The sequence below is a fragment of the Pan troglodytes genome, chromosome 6 (genome assembly GCF_028858775.2).
Source record: "Pan troglodytes isolate AG18354 chromosome 6, NHGRI_mPanTro3-v2.0_pri, whole genome shotgun sequence".
NCBI classification, from domain to species: Eukaryota; Metazoa; Chordata; class Mammalia; order Primates; family Hominidae; genus Pan; species Pan troglodytes.
The window spans coordinates 158,422,319-158,442,442 of record NC_072404.2 but is presented as its reverse complement, the minus strand read 5'-3'; the positions used below and the strand labels follow the sequence as shown (position 1 = coordinate 158,442,442).

At 39.1% G+C, this 20,124-nt stretch overlaps 2 protein-coding genes across 4 annotated transcripts in view; both read left to right on the top strand.

Moving 5' to 3' along the window:
- The window catches only part of KEL (Kell metallo-endopeptidase), a 350,942-nt gene that overhangs the window by 253,741 nt on the left and 77,077 nt on the right, over positions 1 to 20,124 (top strand). For 2 of the 3 annotated variants that reach the window (XM_063815702.1, XM_063815703.1), the window contains one exon: positions 9,315 to 9,468. The exons of the other annotated variant lie outside the window; for it this stretch is intronic. The gene's annotated coding sequence lies outside the window, so the exon portion shown is untranslated. The remainder of the gene's footprint in view (positions 1 to 9,314; positions 9,469 to 20,124) is intronic. 3 annotated transcript variants of the gene reach the window in all.
- LOC472557 (olfactory receptor 9A2) lies at positions 11,527 to 14,894 on the top strand. The gene is given in 2 exon segments (XM_016945447.4): positions 11,527 to 11,905; positions 11,908 to 14,894. Coding segments are annotated over 2 exon segments (933 nt in total). The 5' UTR covers positions 11,527 to 11,601; the 3' UTR covers positions 12,537 to 14,894.

Here is a 20,124-nt window from a genome sequence, read left to right as displayed (position 1 = left end):
TCAGGACTTTAACCAAATGGCAGAGAGAAAGGTTTTAATCCGGGGAGAAACCTGATCTGGTCTGTGTTTTAAAGGATCACGCAGGCTGCTATGGGGAGAACAGAGTAGACAGAGGGAAGCGAGGGTAGATGTGAAGGTCAGTTAGGAAGTTTTGTGGCAGGTCAGTAAGGTTTGTTCCTTCTCATTTCCTGTTTTGTGGGTAACGTCTCTGCCACTGGGGTAATAATCCTATCTCTAATAACATACATTATTAATGCAACCCTATATAGTGGATAGGTAATAACCCTATCTGTTCTACTAGTTTGCCAGAATGTCCTTTTCTTTCTCTGGGCCATGATGACTTCTCTTACCTGTGTCCGAGTATACTTATGTGGGAAAGTCAAACATAGACATGGAATGGCCTTGAGCTTAAGGATATTCAGCAAACACTTCTACTCACTTGTAAAATCATTAATCTAGGATAAGTTTATGTACTAGATCTGGTGTGGACTGTAATGGCCCATGATGTTATCTAGAGAGAACTGATTCAGACAAAAATGTTAGCTTTGTGGAGGAGTTCCATCCAAAGAGTCATGAGTGGAGAGTCCTCATGTTGGACTGAGAGGCTCAGATCACCATTAAGAAGAAAGCTTGAAAACTAGCTCCATGGCCGGGCGCGGTGGCTCACGCCTATAATCCCAGCACTTTGGGAGGCCGAGGCGGGCGGATCACAAGGTCAGGAGATCGAGACCATCTTGGCTAACATGGTGAAACCCTGTCTCTACTAAAAATACAAAAAATTAGCCGGGCGCGGTGGTGGGCACCTGTAATCCCAGCTACTCAGGAGGCTGAGGCAGGAGAATGGCATGAACCCGGGAGGTGGAGCTTGCAGTGAGCCGAGACAATGCCACTGCAGTCCGGCCTGGGCGAAAGAGCGAGACTCCGTCTCAAAAAAAAAAAAAAAAACTAGCTCCATTTCGGCCCCTTGACTTTCACAAGGTAAAAGTGGAAGAAAAATTACACATCATGCCCATCAATGCCCTGATATTTCAGATGAGGGGTCTGATATTTCAAACCTAGAGGGCTGAAAATTCACACCAAGTATCACAGAGCTAATAAGAATGAGAAGGAATCAGCACTCAGGTTTCCTGATTCCAATTTCAATGTTTTATTCATGATCTTACGCTATTTTGAAATTTTTCCACTTTCACCAAAGATGTACACTTTTAAATTGTGCTCTCAATGTTATGGGCTCTACTGACAGAAAATATCTGTCTTCGTTTTTACAAAGAAAATGTTCTATTCCCCTAAGAGGTGTTTGCAGAAAGTTGCTTAGAAATGTTTTGATAGAACTTAGCCAAAAAGACATCTGTTTGGGGAAGGGTCTGAAAGCTCCTTGCCACACTCAGACATCTATTAGGGCTAGATAAGCCATTTTCTCTTCATGATTCCTCATTTGCTCTCCCATCCTCATCTCTACCCCCACCCAAAAGCCATAATCTATTTAACTCACTTTGCCTACTTATTCTAATTGCTTTCTGACTCACTCCAATGCTATCTTTATCCTTCACCTGCCTTTACCTCATTTGTGTCCTCATCAGGCCCCCAATAACAAGCCCCATCCTCTGTTATATATTTTGGATTTCTTTTTATTTTATTTTATTTTTAAATTTTACTTTAAGTTCTGGGATACATGTGCAGAACGTGCAGGTTTGTTACATGGGTATACATGTGCCACGGTGGTTTGCTGCACCTATCAACCTATCATCTAGGTTTTAGGCCCCACATGCATTAGGTATTTGTCCTAATTCTCTCCCTCCCCTTGCCCCTCAACCCCCAACAGGCCCCCGTGTGTGATGTTCCCCTCCCTGTGTCCATGTATTCTCATTGTTCAACTCCCACTTATGAGTGAGAACATGCAGTGTTTGGTTTTCTGTTCCTCTGTTAGTTTGCTGAGAATGAGAGTTTCCAGCTTCATCCATGTCCCTGCAAATGACATGGACTCATTCTTTTTTATGGCTGCATAGTATTCCATGGTGTATATGTGCCACCTTTTCTTTATCCAGTCTATCATTGATGGGCATTTGGGCTGGTTCCAAGTCTTTGTTATTGTAAATAGTGCTGCAATAGACATACAAGTTCATGTGTCTTTATAGTAGAATGATTTATAATCCTTTGGGTATATACCCAGTAATGGGATTGCTGGGTCAAATCGTAATTCTGGTTCTAGGTCCTTGAGGAATCACCACACTGTCTTCCACAATAGTTGAACTAATTTACATTCCCATCAACAGTGTAAAAGCGTTCCTATTTCTCTACATCCTCTCCAGCATCTGTTGTTTCCTGACTTTTTAATAATTGCCATCCTAACTGGTATGAGATGGTATCTCATTGTGGTTTTGATTTGCATTTCTCTAATGACCAGTGATGATGAGCTTTTTTTCCACATTTGTTGGCTGCATAAATGTCTCCTTTTGAGAAGTGTCTGTTCATATTCTTTGCCCACTTTTTGATGTGGTTGTTTTTTTCTTGTAAATTTGTTTAAGTTCCTAGTAGATTCTGGATATTAGACCTTTGACAGATGGATAGATTGCAAAAATTTTCTCCCATTCTGTAGGTTGCCTGTTCACTCTGATGATAGTTTCTTTTGATGTGCAGAAGCTGTTTAGTTTGATTAGATCCCATTCGTCAATTTTGGCTTTTGTTGTCATTGCTTTTGGTATTTTAGTCATAAAGGCTTTGCCCATGCCTATGTCCTGAATGGTATTGCCTTGGTTTTCTTCTAGGGTTTTTATGGCTTGGGGTTTTACATTTAAGTGTTTAATCCATCTTGAGTTAATTTTTGTATAAGGTGTAAGGAGGGGGTCCAGTTTCTGTTTTCTGCATATGGCTAGCCAGTTTTCCCAAAACCGTTTATTAAATAGGGAATCCTTTCCCTATTGCTTGTTTTTGTCAGGTTTGTCAAAGATCAGATAGCTATAGATGCGTGGTGTATTTCAGAAATATGTTTTGATATCAGTACCATGCTGTTTTGGTTACTGTAGACTTGTGGTATAATTTGAAGTAAGGTAGCGTGATGCCTCCAGCTTTGTTCTTTTTGCTTAGGATTATCTTGGCTCTATGGGCTCTTTTTTGTTTCCATATGAAATTTAAAGTAGTTTTTTTCAACTTCTGCAAAAAAAGTCTGTGGTAGCTTGATGGGAATGGCATTGAATTCTATAAATTACTTTGGGCAGTATGGCCATTTTCACAATATTGATTCTTCCTATCCATAAGTATGGAATTTTTTTCCATTTGTTTGTGTCCTCTCTTACTTCCTTGAGCAGTGGTTTGTAGTTCTACTTGAAGAGGTCCTTCACATCCCTTGTAAGTTGTATTCCTAGGTATTTATTCTCTTTGTAGCAATTGTGAATGGGAGTTCACTCATGATTTGGCCCTCTGCTTGACTACTGGTGGTGTATAGGAATGCTTGTGATTTTTGCACATTGATTTTGTATCCTGAGACTTTGCTGAAGTTGCTTATCAGCTTAAGGAGTTTTTGGGCTGAGACAGTGGGGTTTTCCAAATATACAATCATCTTATCTGCAAACAGAGACAATTTTACTTCCTCTCTTCCTATTTGAATGCCCTGTATTTCTTTCTCTTGCCTGATTGCCCTAGCCAGAACATCCAATAGGAATAATGAGAGAGGGCACTTAGTGCTATAAATTTCCCTCTTAACGCTGCTTTGTCTGTGTCCCAGAGATTCTAGTATGTTGTGTCTTTGCTCTCACTGATTTCAAATAACTTCTTTATTTCTGCCTTAATTTTGTTATTTACCCAGTAGTCATTCAGGAGCAGGTTGTTCAGTTTCCATGTAGTTGTGCAGTTTTGAGTGAGATTCTTAATCCTGACTTATAATTTGATTGCACTGTGGTTTGAGAGACAGTTTGTTATGATTTCCATCCTTTTGCATTTGCTGAAGAGTGTTGTACTTCCAATTATGTGGTTGATTTTAGAATAAGGGCTATGTGGCACTGAGAAGAATGTATATTCTGTTGATTTGGGGTGGAGAGTTCTGTAGGTGTCTATTAAGTCCACTTGGTCCAGAGCTGAGTTCAATTCTTGAATATCCTTGTTAATTTTCTGTCTCATTGATCTGTCTGATGTTGACAGTGGGCTGTTAAAGTCTCCCACTGTCATTGTGTGGGAGTCTAAGTCTCTTTGTAGGTCTCTTAAGAACTTGCTTTATGAATCTGGGTGCTCCGGTATTGGGTGCATATACATTTAGGATAGTTAGCTCTTCTTGTTGCATTGATCCCTTTACCATTATGCAATGCCCTTCTTTGTCTTTCTTGATCTTTGTTGGTTTAAAGTCTGTTTTATCAGAGACTAAGTTTGCAACCCCTGCTTTTTTTTGCTTTCCATTTGTTTGGTAAATATTCCTCCATCCCTTTATTTTGAGCCCATGTGTGTCTTTGCACGTGAGATGGATCTCCTGAATACAGCACACCAATGGGCCTCGACTCTTTATCCAGTTTGCCAGTCTGTGTCTTTTAATTGGGGCATTTTGCCAATTTACATTTAAGGTTAATATTGTTATGTGTGAATTTGATCCTGTTATCATGATGCTAGCTGGTTATTTTGCAGATTAGTTGATGCAGTTTCTTCAGAGTGTCATTGGTCTTTATATTTTGGTGTGTTTTTGCAGTGGCTGTTACTGGTTTTGCCTTTCTATATTTAGTGCTTCCTTCAAGGGCTCTTGTAAGGCAGGCCTGGTAGTGACAAAATCCCTGAGAATTTGCTTGTCTGTAAAGGATTTTATTTCTCCTTCACTTATGAAGCTTAGTTTGGCTGGACATAAAATTCTGGGTTGAAATTTTGTTTCTTTAAGAATGCTGAATATTGGCCTCCTACTCTCTTCTGGCTTGTAGGGTTTCTGCAGAGAGATCCGGTTAGTCTGATGGGCCTTCTTTTGTAGGTAACCTGCCCTTTCTCTTTGGCTGCCCTTAACATTTTTTCCTACATTTAAACCTTGGAGAATTTGACAATTATGTGTCTTAGGGTTGCTCTTCTTGAAGAGTATCTTAGTGATATTCTCTGTATCTCCTGAATTTGAATGTTGGCCTGTCTTGCTAGGTTGGGGAAGTTCTCCTCGATAATATCCTGAAGTGTGTTTTCCAACTTGGTTCCACTCTCCCCGTCACTTTCAGGTATACCAATCAATCATAGGTTTGGTCTTTTCATATAGTACCATATTTCTTGGGGGCTTTGCTCATTCATTTTCATTTTTTTTCTGTAATCTTGTCACACCTTATTTCAGTAAGTTGATCTTCAATCTCTGATATACTTTCTTCTGCTTGACAGATTTGGCTATTATTGATACCTGTGTATGCTTCAAGAAGTTCTCATGCTGTGTTTTTCAGCTCCATCAGGTTACTTATGTTCTCTAAATTGGTTATTCTAGTTAGCAGTTCCTGTAACCTTTTGTCAAGGTTCTTAGCTTCCTTGCATTGGATTAGGACATGCTCCTTTTGCTCACAGGAGTTTGTTATTGCCTACCTTCTGAAGTCTATTTCTGTCAATTCATCCATTTCATTCTCTGTCCAGTTTTGTGCCCTTGCTGGAGAGAAGTTGTGATCATTTGGAGGAGAAGAGGCATTCTGGTTTTACAGCATTTTTGTGCTGGTTTTTCCTCATCTTTGTGGATTTATCTGCCTTTCATCTTTGAGGTTGATGACCTTTGGATGAGGTTTCTGTGTGGGGGTCCTTTATATTGATGTTGATGTTGTTGCTGTTTGTTAGTTTTTCTTCTAATAAGCCTCTCTTCTGCAGGTCTGCTGCAGTTTGCTGGAGGTACACTCCAGACTCTGTTCACCTGGGTATCACCAGTGGAGGCTGCAGAACAGCAAAGATTGCTCCCTGCTCCTTCCTCTGGAAGCTTCATCCCAGAGGAGCACCGGCCTGATGCCAGCCAGAGCTCTCCTGTATGAGCTGTCTGTTGACCCCTGTTGGGAGGTCTCTCCCAGTCAGGAGGCACGGGGTCAGGGAGTTACTTGAGGAGGTAGTCTGTCCCTTAGCAGAACTGGTGTGCTGTGCTGGGAGAATTCCTCTTGTTAGGATCAGCTGCTCTCTTCAGAGCCAGCTGGCAGGAAAGATTAAATCCACTGAAGCTGTGCCCAGATGCCCAGAGCCTCCCCTTCCCCCAGGTGCTCTGTCCCAGGGAGATGGGAGTTTTGTCTGCAAGCCCCTGACTGGGGCTGTTACCTTTCTTTCAGAGATGCCCTGCCCAGTAAGGAGGAATCTAGAGAAGCAGTCTGTCCACAGCCACTTTGCCACACTGTGGTGAGTTCTGTCCAGTCCAGACCTCCCTGCTGCCTTAGCACTGTCAGGGGAAAACTGCCTAGTAAAGCCTCAGTAATTGTGAATGCCCCTACCCCAACCAAGCTGGATCATCCCAGGTCAACTTCAGGCTGCTGTGCTGGCAGTGAGAATTTCAAACCAGTGGTTCTTAGCTTGCTGGGCTCTGTGAGAGTGGGACACACTGAGTGAGACCACTTGGCTCCCTGGCTTCAGTCCCCTTTCCAGGAGAGCGAATGGTTCTGTCTTGCTGGGGTTCCAGGCACCACTGGGATACGAAAAAGACTCCTGCAGCTAGCTTGGTGTCTGCCCAAACAGCCACCCAGTTTTGTGCTTGAAACCCAGGGCCCTGGTGGTGTAGGCACCTGATCTGCAGATTGTAAAAACTGTGGGGAAAGCGTAGTAATCCAGCTGGGTAGCACAGTCCCTCATGGCTTCCCTTGGCTGCAGGGAGGGAGGTCCCCTGGCACCTTGCACTTCCCAGCTGAGGCAACGCCCCACCCTGCTTCTGGTCACCTTCCGTGGACTGCACCCACTGCCTAACCAGTCCCAATGAGATGAACTGTGTTCCTCAGTTGGAAATGCAGAAACCACTTGCCTTCTGTGTTGGTCTCACTGGGAGCTGCAGACCAGAGCTTTTCTTATTCAGCCATCTTGGCCCCTTGTTTGGATTTATTTTTTACAAAATATTTTCAACTGTATTAAGATTAAATTTTGTACAACATCTGTGGCCATTTATTTTACTTTTAAAGTTTTAATGGTACATAATAATTGTACACATGTTGGGGGTACATGTGATATTTTGATATGTGTATACAACATGTAGTGACCAAATCAGGGTAAGTGGGATATCTATCACCTCAAACGTTCATCATTTCTTTGTGTTGGGGACATTCAAATTCCTCTCTTCTAGCTATTTTGAAATACACAACAGATAGTCATTAAACTTGTCACCCTACTATGCCACAGAACACTGGAACTTATTTCTTCTATTTAACTGAAATTTTGTAACCACTAACCAAACTCTGCCTGTCTTCCCCTCCCCTATATCCTTTCTAGATTCTGTTAACCATTATTTTATTCTGTACTTCTATGAGATCAACTGTTTTAGTTTCCACATATGAGTGAGAACATGTGGTATTTGTCTTTATGTGCCTGGCTTATTTCACTTAATGGAATGCCCTCCAGTTTTCTCCATTTTGCCACAAATGACAAGATTTCATTCCTTTTAATGGCTGAATTCTATTCCATTGTATATATACACCACATTTTCTGTGTTCACTCATCCATTGATGGATACTCAAGTTGATTCTATATCTATATTTGTTTTTGAGTCTGTTTTGGTCATTTTTATCTTTCAAAAATTTTCCATTTCATCAGGCTTGTTAATTGATTTCCCTTTTAAGGTGTCTTGTTTTTATTCTCTTCAACTTAAAATTAAAATTTTAATTATGCCTTTGGCTTATAACAGGTCAGGAAAACAAGACCCCTTCTATTACACAGTCTTAGTAATTGTGTGAATCAATAGGAAATGTTTGGAGTGTAATTTGGTGCCAATAAAAAGTAATAGCTTCAATACATCTGCATTTGACCCAGACATTCCAACTCTAGGGAATCTTTTTTTTTTTTTTTTTCAGAAATATAATTGTTTATGTACTTACATGTATACTTACTTACTTTACTTACAAGTACATGTTTATGTACTTACAAATATCTAAGAATATTTATAGCATCATTTTTTCATAATTAAAAATGGAAACAACAATGAAAATTAATTAATAAATGGCTATCCAATAAAGAATAGGACATCCACATAATGGAATCCTATGTGGAAAAAAAAAGAGGTAGAGTAATATGTGCTGACATGGAAAGATATATTTTATATGTTGTTAAATGAGAAAGAAAAGGTTGCAAACAGATTTTCACAGCCTTTACAAAAAAGAATATGGAGATACATGCTTGGAAAATTTCTCTAAAATTATATGGCAAGTATTTGGGCTTGGGCAATTTAAGGAATTGGAAGAAAGATTAATCCCAATTTATACCCTTAGGCACCAATTGAAATTCTGAGATTTAACAGGTGTACTTAAAATACTTAAAATGAAAACAAAAATGCAGACAAATGTTTTGTAATTCCTACTTTTTCTGTCTTACTCCAGCATTAGACAGATTTCCAACTTACATTTTGTCAGTTCCTCCAGGTTGCAAACAGAACTGTGTACACAGGCTGTCCTTATGCTCTCTCTACTTTGCAGTGGTCCAGCTGGTAATCAGGGACATGCCATAGGAAAAAAAAAAAGTCTGGAAGAATCTTGCTGGAATGCATACAGATGCACATATATCAAGAGGAGTGAAAACCTGAGACAATAGAACAGAATAGAGTTCGATTTAGGGGAGGGACCTCTTACAGTATTCTGTAGGGTCCACAGGACTAAACGCAGGAGCCTTTTTAAAATGAATGAAGGAGTCATCAGGCTTTTTAGAAGATATTTGGTGAAGTTAAGGCTTTGACCAAGACCAATATGCAGACTTTTTTGGGATATTGGTGCATGTTTTAGAGGCCAATTGTGGTGTCTCCTACTGGGGGAAGAGGGTTGATTTAGGCTCCGAATAACTAGAGAAACTTGAGAAAAGCCTAAGATAAACGACAGAGGTAGTTGACTGTTTAGAATCTGAGACATCTGGAAACCTAGATCTGAGGTTTTCAGGAAGGCAGCCCCAGTATTAAGAAGTCCCTGATTGGTAAGATTTCAGGTTTTCCCGTCAAACAAAAACTTTCAAAAGTTCTAAAACTTAATTGGTCAAAAAATGGGAATAACTTAAAGTTTGTTCTGCTCCCACTAGACTGATTGCCTGGGGACTCCCTGAACGTGGGCTAATTAAGAAGCAGTAACTCGGTGATTAAGTACCCTTGGGAAGAAGGGAAGAGGGAGGAGAGGGGAGAGAGAGAGGACCCTCAACTTTGCACAACACTCATTTCTGGGCTTTTTCCTAAGCTCCTCTGGGAGGACATTTCCCTTCTTCGCCATGAGTGGGGATTGCAGCAACTTGTTCTGGCCCCTGTGCATGGCTCAGCACTAGCAGGACAGGAGGTAGCCTCAGCGGAGCCCTAGAGAACATGAGAAGAGGCGACGAAGCCCCTCTGTAAAGGTGAGTGTCTTTCCAAGGGGTCTCCTCTATGAAGAAGAGGGTAAAAGCATTTTAGGATGGGACATCCTGGGCCTGCCTATCTTCTAGAACAAAGTCACCCAGATATTGAAGTGTGGGCTAGGGGAGCAGTAGAGTGTATAGGCTCATCTCCAGACCCTTCCTGCATAGCAGAGAGCACTTCCAGCTCCTCTTGGACCCAATGCTAGACACAGTCACGGCTCCCTGACAGTCGGTGTCCTTCTCGCTCATGTTTCTTCATCTCGTGCTGGTTATGCAGAGGTTGTGGAAAACCAGAACACTGAGCTTTCCGATCAATTCTGTCCCTGAAACGTTTTAAACCATTAGTAAAACAGTGACGTAGACAGGGAAGGGGTTACCTAAGCAAGGGAAGGGCAGGAGGGAAAATGGTAATGTGAGGCAGGAAGGAAAACCAACCAGAATAGGATTGAGGGAATGTGGCCCAACCTGCCCTGGCCAGAACAAGTATTATTTAATCATATATTATCCATCCATCCATCCATACCTCATCTAGCAAAATTTGTCAGCACTACTTATTTTATGTATATGATACATATATCTTATGTATTTAAATATCTTATAAATAAAATATATATGATATGTATATTTTATATAAGATATATTTCATATCTTATTTCATATATCTTATATAAATAAGATAAATAATATAAGATAATAATATAATATAAGTTGTGGTAGTTAGCTGTGTGAGTGATGAAATCTGACAGACCTAGGTTCAAATCTTGACTCACACAGCTATTAGTTGGGTTACCTTGTGATAAATTAATACATAATTTTATATATAAGATATATCTATGATATATTCATTTCACATAATGTATCTGTCTATATCTATATAAAAGATATATAAGAGATATATATATATAAAATAACTACTTAATTTATGTATGTACATTTTATGTGCCAGCCTCAGAATACAACAGTGAAGACATGTCCTAGCCCTCATGGAGTTTATATTCTAATGCCGTAGATAAATAATAAATACACTTAAATTTCCTCTCCTTCTTTCTTGCTTATTTTTTTCCCTGTGACATGATAAGCAAACTAAACTATTGCATATTTTACTTAGGTGTCTTGTGTGTGGTCTAGCCCCCACCTCTTCCTTGAATATAAGCTCCACAGGGCATGGAATTTTCTTTGTTCTGTTCATGACTACATTTGTTTATTGTTAAATGAAGGAATGAAGTAAATAATTAGACATAATACAAGGTAATAACAACTGTTATAAAAAAACGGAAGTCCAATAATGAGTGTGTCTTTTCTGTTTTGGGCAGAGTGATTGGAAAGAGTCTTTGGAAAGGGTGACATTTGAATAATGGGATGAAGCGACAGGCAGAGAGCCAGGCATCCTTAACAGCTGGTGGTCCCAGATCTATTCCTTATCTGTGCCAGGTGCCATCTTTCCTTCCTCCCACAACTTTGGAAGGAAAATGGAATTAGAGAAGAATGGATCTGTTCTGGGAAATTATCCCAAGCTCTAGAGTTCTCATTTAGAGATCTTGCTGTTCTGTAAAATGGAGATTTTAAAATCTGGAACAGCAGAGATGTTAGTCTTACATCCTCTGCCTCCTTTCTGCTGGCCCCAAAGGTGGGTCTATGCATTACCGTTACAGATGAGAGCTGGGGTTTAAAGTTCTATCCTTTGAACATCATATAAAATGCCTTTATGTCATCTTGCACAGTTAACCTAAGAGAAAGTAGGACAACTCCAGGACCGGAGGGACCTGATTGACTCACCTTTAAAACTGGCCTATTTAAAAGGTCTTAGCCTCTGCCCCCGAGAGAAGGTATATTTAGTGGGGAAAAAGACAAGGAAGGTATTTCACCACCAGTAGAAGAAGATGTCTTCACCCATTCTAGGGGGCTGGTTACACAGGGAAGTGAGAGCCTCACTTGTAGACTTGGGATGACAACATGTACCTCAAGCTATGTATGTGCCGACCACAGTAGCAGGGACATGTCACCTGATTCTCAGTTTGGAAATAGTTTCTTAAGCTAATCTTTCTTCCTTCTCTCTTGAGAGCAGGACCATGTGGAGCAATGCCACCTCTCTTTTAATCTCTGGGCTTCAAAACAAGCAGAATCAAGGACTAAATGATGGACAACCACTCTAGTGCCACTGAATTCTACCTTCTAGGCTTCCCTGGGTCCCAAGGACTACACCACATTCTTTTTGCTATATTCTTTTTCTTCTATTTAGTGACATTAATGGGAAACACGGTCATCATTGTGATTGTCTGTGTGGATAAACGTCTGCAGTCCCCCATGTATTTCTTCCTCAGCCACCTCTCTACCCTGGAGATCCTGGTCACAACCATAATTGTCCCCATGATGCTTTGGGGATTGCTGCTTCCTGGGATGCAGACAGTATCTTTCTCTACATGTATTGCTCAACTTTTCCTGTGGGGACCATGGCGTTTGCATTACTTGGAGTGATGGCTGTGGACCGTTATGTGGCTGTGTGTAACCCTTTGAGGTACAACATCATTATGAACAGCAGTACCTGTATTTGGGTGGTAATAGTGTCATGGGTGTTTGGATTTCTTTCTGAAATCTGGCCCGTCTATGCCACATTTCAGTTTACCTTCCGCAAATCAAATTCATTAGACCATTTTTACTGTGACCGAGGGCAATTGCTCAAACTGTCCTGCGATAACACTCTTTTCACAGAGTTTATCCTTTTCTTAATGGCTGTTTTTATTCTCATTGGTTCTTTGATCCCTACGATTGTCTCCTACACTTACATTATCTCCACCATCCTCAAGATCCCATCAGCCTCTGGCCGGAGGAAAGCCTTCTTCACTTGTGCCTCCCACTTCACCTGTGTTATGATCGGCTATGGCAGCTGCTTGTTTCTCTACGTGAAACCCAAGCAAACACAGGGAGTTGAGTACAATAAGATAGTTTCCCTGTTGGTTTCTGTGTTAACCCCCTTCCTGAATCCTTTCATCTTTACTCTCCGGAATGACAAAGTCAAAGAGGCCCTCCGAGATGGGATGAAACGCTGCTGTCAACTCCTGAAAGATTAGCTGTTCTGTAAGTCAGTTTTAGGTGGTCCAAGCCTCACGGTTAATTATTAAGTCACCTAGAAAATTCTAACTCCTCTTTTCTCTTATCATCATTACAAAAGTCAAAGAGTGTGTACAATTCGCCATCACACCATGGAAGTAGATTAGGCTGGTAATAATGAAATCCATTGTGTGCCCAGGAGAATCTCATAGCCTTAGTTCCTGCCTGTTTCCACTGGTGAACATATTCTTGTGATTTGGGGGGAACTAGAGAAAGGAAATGCAGACATTTTTGTAAGAATTCTATTAGCCCAACTCATTTCCTTATAGGCCATCTCTGAAAATGTATTTTCTGGGGAAGGGAGGAAGTGTGGAGGGAGGTGTACTGAGAGAGGTGTCCTAATCAGAGTAGAAAGGTAGAGATGCTCACTTTGGTCCTTCATCACCTGTTGCTAAGTTCTTCCCTATATTTTTGTGCAATTTTTTGGCAAGATGGCCATATGCATTTTAGATATCCTAAGGCTCTTTCTCTCTGCCCCATTAATACTGGAAAGGAAGTGTAACACTGTTTACGATTTGTCACAGAACCAGTCTAGAATGGCAATATGAGGATTGGAATGCTTCTCATTCAGGAGATACTTGTGGTGTAAAGAAGATAAAAATATTTGAGGATAAAAATGGAGGAAAATTTATTTTTGTTAAGCTTCAGCATATTCCTTTCACTGCCCTTCTTTGTGGTGAGTATAGAGACAGGGGCAAATAAGAACTAAATGACTAATTCTAGAGAGCATCCTGTATTTTATGGCTGTTAAAGACAACTATGTCTGTTCAGACTGTATCCAGATCTAGACTTCAAACTTTATAATGTCTTCTGATTCTCCGTCTCTCAAATCCAACAGTCTCAGTACTATCATGTATATCTTCTCTATGGGCAGAATTTTTTAAAAATAAGAGGCCACTCTTTTGACTCCCGGCTTTCTAGCAATTACAGGGATTGGCTGTTTGGTAGTGTAAGTGTTGGAATTTCACATAATATTGGAAGAAGTCCTTATAAGGAAGAAGTTTACCTAAACAACAACAATCAGCAGATTCTACCAGCCCTAAAGTAAGTGAGAAAATTGAGCTGTTCAGCAGTGGGATGATGAGGCTACTGAGAATTTTGAAGAGTACTGTGTGAGGATGCCATGTTGTCTTGTCCTGTGAGGAGTGATAACCGTCATGTATGTTTGGGTAGTTTGCATTGCATTAAAGTACCAGACAAGGTGGGGAATGAGCTTTAAATTCAGCCAGCCCATGCTCTGCAAGCCAACCAATGGACTCTGGTGGCACTGCATTGGCTGGAGAAAGGGGAGACTTTTGCTTAAACAAAGGTGCCCATGGTTTCCAAGCCCAGTAAATGAGGATCTCTTCTGACCAGAAAGAATACCTTTTTTCTAATTCATTAATCCAGAGAAGTATCCTTTAAGAGATGAGACAATAGAAGCTCAGAGAATTTAAATATCTTGCCAAAGTTTATTTAGCCATCCACTATATCACATCCATCAGATTGGAAAAACATAAAACTCTGAGAATACTAAGTATTGATCTGAATGCTGGCGAATAGGGTTTTTAAAAAACCAACTTCTGGTAGAAATATAAGATATAAGATCCAAATAATTAGATAGTAGATGTCTATAATTAGGTTCTAGTATAGTCATAATAAGATAGTGGTAGTCCATTTTGCATTGCTATAACAGAATATAAATACTACCAGCCTGGATTATTTGTAAAGAAAATAAACATACTTGGCTTATGATTCTGGACACTGAAAATTTATTTGGCTTATGATTCAAGAGCATAACACCGGCATCTGACAAGGGCCTTCGTGCTGTGTCATCCTATGGCAGAAGGTGGAAGGGCAAGAGAGGGCCAGAGTGAGAGGGCAAGAGAGGGCCAAACTCATTTTCATAACAAATCCACTCTCAGAATAACAAACTCACTCCTGTGAAAACAACACTAATTCATTCATGAGGGGATATCCCTCATGACTTAATCACCTCTTAAAGGTCTTACCTCTTAACAATGTCACAGTGGTAATTAAATTTCAACATGAGTTTTGGAGGGGACATTCATGTCATAGCACTTCACCCCTCGTTCTCCAAAAGTAGTGTCCTTCTCACATACAAAATACATTCATCCCTTCCCCATAGCTGCTAAATGTCTTAACTGATTCCAGCATCAACTCAAAAGTCCAATGTCAAGTGTCTCATCTAAGTCAGATATGGGCGAGACTCAAGGCACGATTTACCCCAAGGAAAATTTCTCTTCATCTGTGAGCTTGTGAATTAATGTTACATCTTTCTAAAATATGATGTAAGACAGGCATAGAATAGACATTTCCATTCCAAAAGAAAGAAATAGGCAAGAAAAAAGAGTTGACTGGTCTCAAGTAAGTCTAAAACCCAATAGGGAAAACAACATTAAGTCTTTAAGCTGGAAAATAATCTCCTTTGACTCCATGTCCCACATCCTGGGCATGCTGGGGTTGGGGTTGAGTCCTCAAGCCTTTGCTGTGGTCAGTCCTCTCAGCAGCCCTCACAGGTTAGAGTCTAGTGCCTGCAGTTCTCCCAGGCTGGCATTGCACACTAGTAGCTCTGCAGTTCTTGAGTGTCGGGCATTTCTGCTCCCATGGCTTCACTAGGCATCCCCTGGTGAACACTTTCTGTGGTGACTCTGCTCCTGCAGCAAGTTTCTGCCTGAGCCCACAGGCTTCACGTGGCATCCTTTGAAATCTAGGTGGAGGAAGTCATGCCTCTGTAGCTCTTCCACTGTGCATGCCTGCAGAATTAACACCAAATGGATGCCACCAAAGTCTACCATTTGTACCTTCCTTCCAGAGTGATAGGTCAAGCCACACCTGGGGTTACTTGAACCACACCATGAGCAGCCAATGAACACTGTCCAGGAATGCAGGGAGCAGCAACTCCAGGTGGCCTGTGAAGCATACCCTGTGCCCATTCCCCAAAGCCATTCTGCCCTCCTAGATCTCTAGGCCTGTAATGGGATGAGCAGCCTCAAAGATCTCTGAAATGCCCATTGCCTTGATGAGCCCTTCTATTTATACTAATCTCATTAGCAAATGGTCACTTGGTCACACCCTTGGTCTGTTCTCTTAAACACACATTTTCATTCTTTACGTGGGCAGGCTGAAAATTTTCAAAATCTTTTCATTCTGCTTTTTTTTTTGGTTATAGATTTCATCTTTATTTCTTTTCTCTTACATTTTACTGCATATGGTTAAAAGTAGCCATGCAGATCCTTCAATATTTTGCTTAGAAATTTCTTCCACCAGATAGTCTCATTCATCACTCTTAAATTCTACCTTCCATAAAACCCATGGGCATGGACACAGATGTAATTTTAATCTGTGTCCCTGCCCAAACCTTATGTCTAATTGTAATCCCCAGTGTTGGAGGTGGGGCCTGGTGGGAAGTGATTGAACCATGGGTGCAAATTTCTCATGAATGGTTTAGAACCATTCCCCTTGGCACTGTCCTTGAGATAGATTGTGAGTGAGTTCTCATGAGACATGGCCATTTAAAAAGTGTGTAGCACCTCCCTTCTCTCTCTTGCTCCTGCCCCTGCCATGTAAGAAGCCTGCATCTCCTTTGCCTTCAGCCATGAATAGAAGCTTCTAGAGGCCTCCTGAAAAGCAGAAGCCACTATGCTTCTTGTACAGCCTATAGAATCATGAGCCAATTAAACCTCTTTTTTTTGATAAATGTCCCAGTCTCAGGTATTTCTTTATAGTAATGTGAGAACAGACTAACACAGGCACAATTCAGTTGAGTTCCTTGCCACCTCATAAAAAGAATGGCCTTTACTTTAAAAAAAGGATGGACATTCCTCTTTTCTGTCTCAGCTTTCATCAAAATGGCCATTACTTTTCATATTTCTATCAATATTCTTATCACGACCACCTAAGTAATCTTTTAAAAGTTTCAGATTTTTCTACATTTCTTCTTTTCTTCTGAGTTCTTACCAGAATTTCCCTTAGTGTTCAATTTATGGTAGTCTAGGATTTTTCTAGCCTGCTCTTCCAAATTCTTCCAACCTCTGCTCATTACCCAGCTAAAAGCCACTTCCACATTTTCAGGTATTTGTTATAGCAAAAGCCCCACTCTTGGTGCACGTTTTCTATCTTAATCTGTTTTTTGTTGTTAGACTAGCACAGGCTAAGTAATTTATAAAGAAAAGAAGTTTATTTGGCTCATGATTTCAGAGGCTGAGAAGTTCAAAGGCATGGTGCTGGCATTGCCAAGGGCCTGCTTGCTGTGTCATTCCATGGTGGAAGGCAGAAATGCAAGAGGGAGAGAGAGCAAGAGAGGCTGAACTCTCTTGCCCTCACACGAATTTATTCATGCTCATGAAAATGAATCCACTCCCCCAATAATGACATTAATTTATGCCTGAGAGCATAACCCTCATAACCTAATTACCTCTTAAAAGTTCCACCTCTCAACACTATTACAATGGCCACCAGAGTTCAACATGAGTTTTGAAAGGGACGTGCAAACCATAGCAGTAGGAAACCTAGGAAACTTGTACTATGCATACACTATGGCCTATTTTTAAGTTTGTTAATTCTTTCTTCAGCTATGTTGAATCTACCAATGAACCTGTGAAAATAATTCCTCATCTCCCATATCGTGGTTTTATTTATAACATTTCCATTATATTATTTCTTATAGTTTTAAGCTGTCTATCAGAAACCTTTTCTTGTTTATGCATGTTGTCCACCTTTTCAACAACATCATTTAACGTTTTCATTACACATATTATGTTTGCATTAAGTGAATATTTTTTCTATGGCAGTCAACCCTTCATATCCATGGATTCTTCATCTTGGATTCAACCAACTGCAGATAAAAAATATTTGGGAAAAAAAGGTTTGTTGTGTATGTACTGAACATGTACATGCTTTTTAAAAATCATGATTTCCTAAACAATATAGAATAACAACTATTTACCTTGTATTAGGTATTATAAGTAATCTAAAATGATTTAATGTATACAGGATGATGTATGTAGGTTATATGCAAATAGTATACAATTTTATATAAAGAACTTGAGCATCTGTGAATTTTTGTATCTGTGGGGTTCCTCTTTTGGAACCTTGGTTTGAAACCAAGCCCCCACAGATACTGAGGGATCACTGTATAACATTTTAAATCCTTTGTTGATTTTTAAATTATATTTTAAATGAATGCTCTAGAGCTTAACATATATATCTTATCAGATTGGCTTCAGATTTATACTAACAATGCCAGTGAGATATAGGAGCATTACTCCTATATAGCTCTATTCTCTTTTTCCTCCTTTTGTTCTGTTATTGTTGTAATACATAGTTCACCTACTTACAAACTTAACAATATATTGTTATAATTGTTACTTATAATTTTAAAGGAGATGGGAGAAGAAAGGAGAACATTTGCATATTTCTAGCATTTGTAATGTTAACCTTATTTATTTTTTCTGGTTATCTTCATTTGTTTCTCAGATTCACATTTACATCTGATCTCATTTCATTACTCCAAAACCGTTCTGCTCCTAGCTAACTCTTTTGTGCTATTTTTGGTAAATATATTACATTTCTTTATGTTTTCCATTCACAAATAAGGTATATACTTATTGTCTTATATAACTGTTTTTTTAAACTAGTTAAAAGAAGAGAATAAACATGCATTTATGCTTTCTTTTATAATTACTTACTATATATTCCTTATAATTACTTACCATAAAAACTTACTTTTATCAATGCTTTTTATTTTATTTATGTGGATTATAAACACTGTCTGATGTCACTTGCTTTTAGTCTGCAGAAATTCCTTTAGTATTTCTTGTAAGTTTGGTCTGCTAGCAACAAATTCTCTCATTTAGTTTATCTCAGAATTTCTTTCTTCTGCCTTAATTTTTGAAAGATAATTTTGCCAGCTATAGGATTTGTGGTTGACCTTGTTTTTTCTTTCACCACTTGGAATATGTCATCCTGTTCCCTTCTGGTCTCAACTGTTTCTGATGAGAAGTCAGCTGTTAATCTTACTGATTCCATTAGATGTGAGATGTTCCATTAGATGTGAGAAGACACTTTTCTCTTGTTGCTTTGAAGATTTTTTTCCTTGTTTCTCAGAGATTTTACTATTATTTGTCTACTGTAGATCTCTTTGTGTTTATTCTACTAGAAGTCTATTGACCTTTGTGGGTGAGTAGATTAATATTTTTCATCGAATTTGAGAAGTTTTCAACCATGATTTCTTCAAATATTTTTTATGTTCTTCTGTATCTCTCCTATCCTTCTGGTACTTCCATTACATGTATATTGGTACACTTAGTGGTATCCCATATTTCTCTGACACTTTTTCATTTTTCTGTATTTCTTTTTTGTCTCTGATCTTTGGATTGCGTGATTTCTATTGACCTATCTTGAAGTTTAATCATTATTTCTTCCATTACTTACAAAATACAGTTGTGCTCCTCTGGTTAATTTTTTACTTTACTTATTGTACTTTTAGACTCTAGAATCTCCATGTGGCCATTTTTATCATTTTGATATTTTTGTTGATATTCTCTACTCAGAGAAACATTGTCATCATACTTTTCTTTACTTTTTAAATAAAATCATTTCCTTTAATTCTCTGAACATATTTATAATGTCTACTTTGAATTTAAATGTTAAATATGCCATCTGGTCCCTCTCACATACAGTTTCTATTGTTGGCTTTTCCTCCTGTGTATGAGTCACACTTTCCTGTTTCTTTGCATATCTTGTAATTTTTTGTTGAAAACTACACATTTTAGATATTATATTGTATCACTATGGATACTGTTATCTCACTTCCAGGGGATTATTATTGTAATTTGGTTATCAATTTGTTTATACTCATGCACTACATAACAATATATCAGTCAATGATGGACTGCATGTAAGATGGTGGTTCTATAAGATTATAATGGAGCTGAACAACTCCTATCACCTAATGACATGGTAGCTGTTGTAACATCATAGCACATCACATTTCTCATGTGTTTGTGGTGATGTTGGTATAAACAAACAAGCATACCATGCTGTGGTTGTATAAAAGTATAGCACATAGAGTTAGAAGTATAGCACAGTACATAATACTTGGCAATAATACTAATTTTACTAATTTATGTATTTACTATACTATGCTTTTTATCATTATTTTAAAATATACTCATTCTACTTACAAAAAAGGTGTTAACTATAAAACAGTCCCAGACAGATCCTTCAAGAGGTTATGCCAGAAGAAGGCATTGTTATCATAGGAAATGACAGCTCTATGCTTTTTATTGCCACTGACTACTTTCCATTGGGACAAGATGTGGAGGTAGAAGACAGTGACACTGATGATCATGACCATTTGTAGGCCTAGGCTAATGTGTGTGTTTGTGTCTTCGTTTTTCTTTTTTAAGTTTAAAAAGTAAAAAATAAATTAAGAATAGAAAAAAGCTTATAAAATAAGGATCTAAAGAAAGAAAGTATTTTTGTACAGCTGTAAAATGTGTTTGTGTTTTAAGCTAAGTGTTATTATAAAAGAGTCCAAAAGTT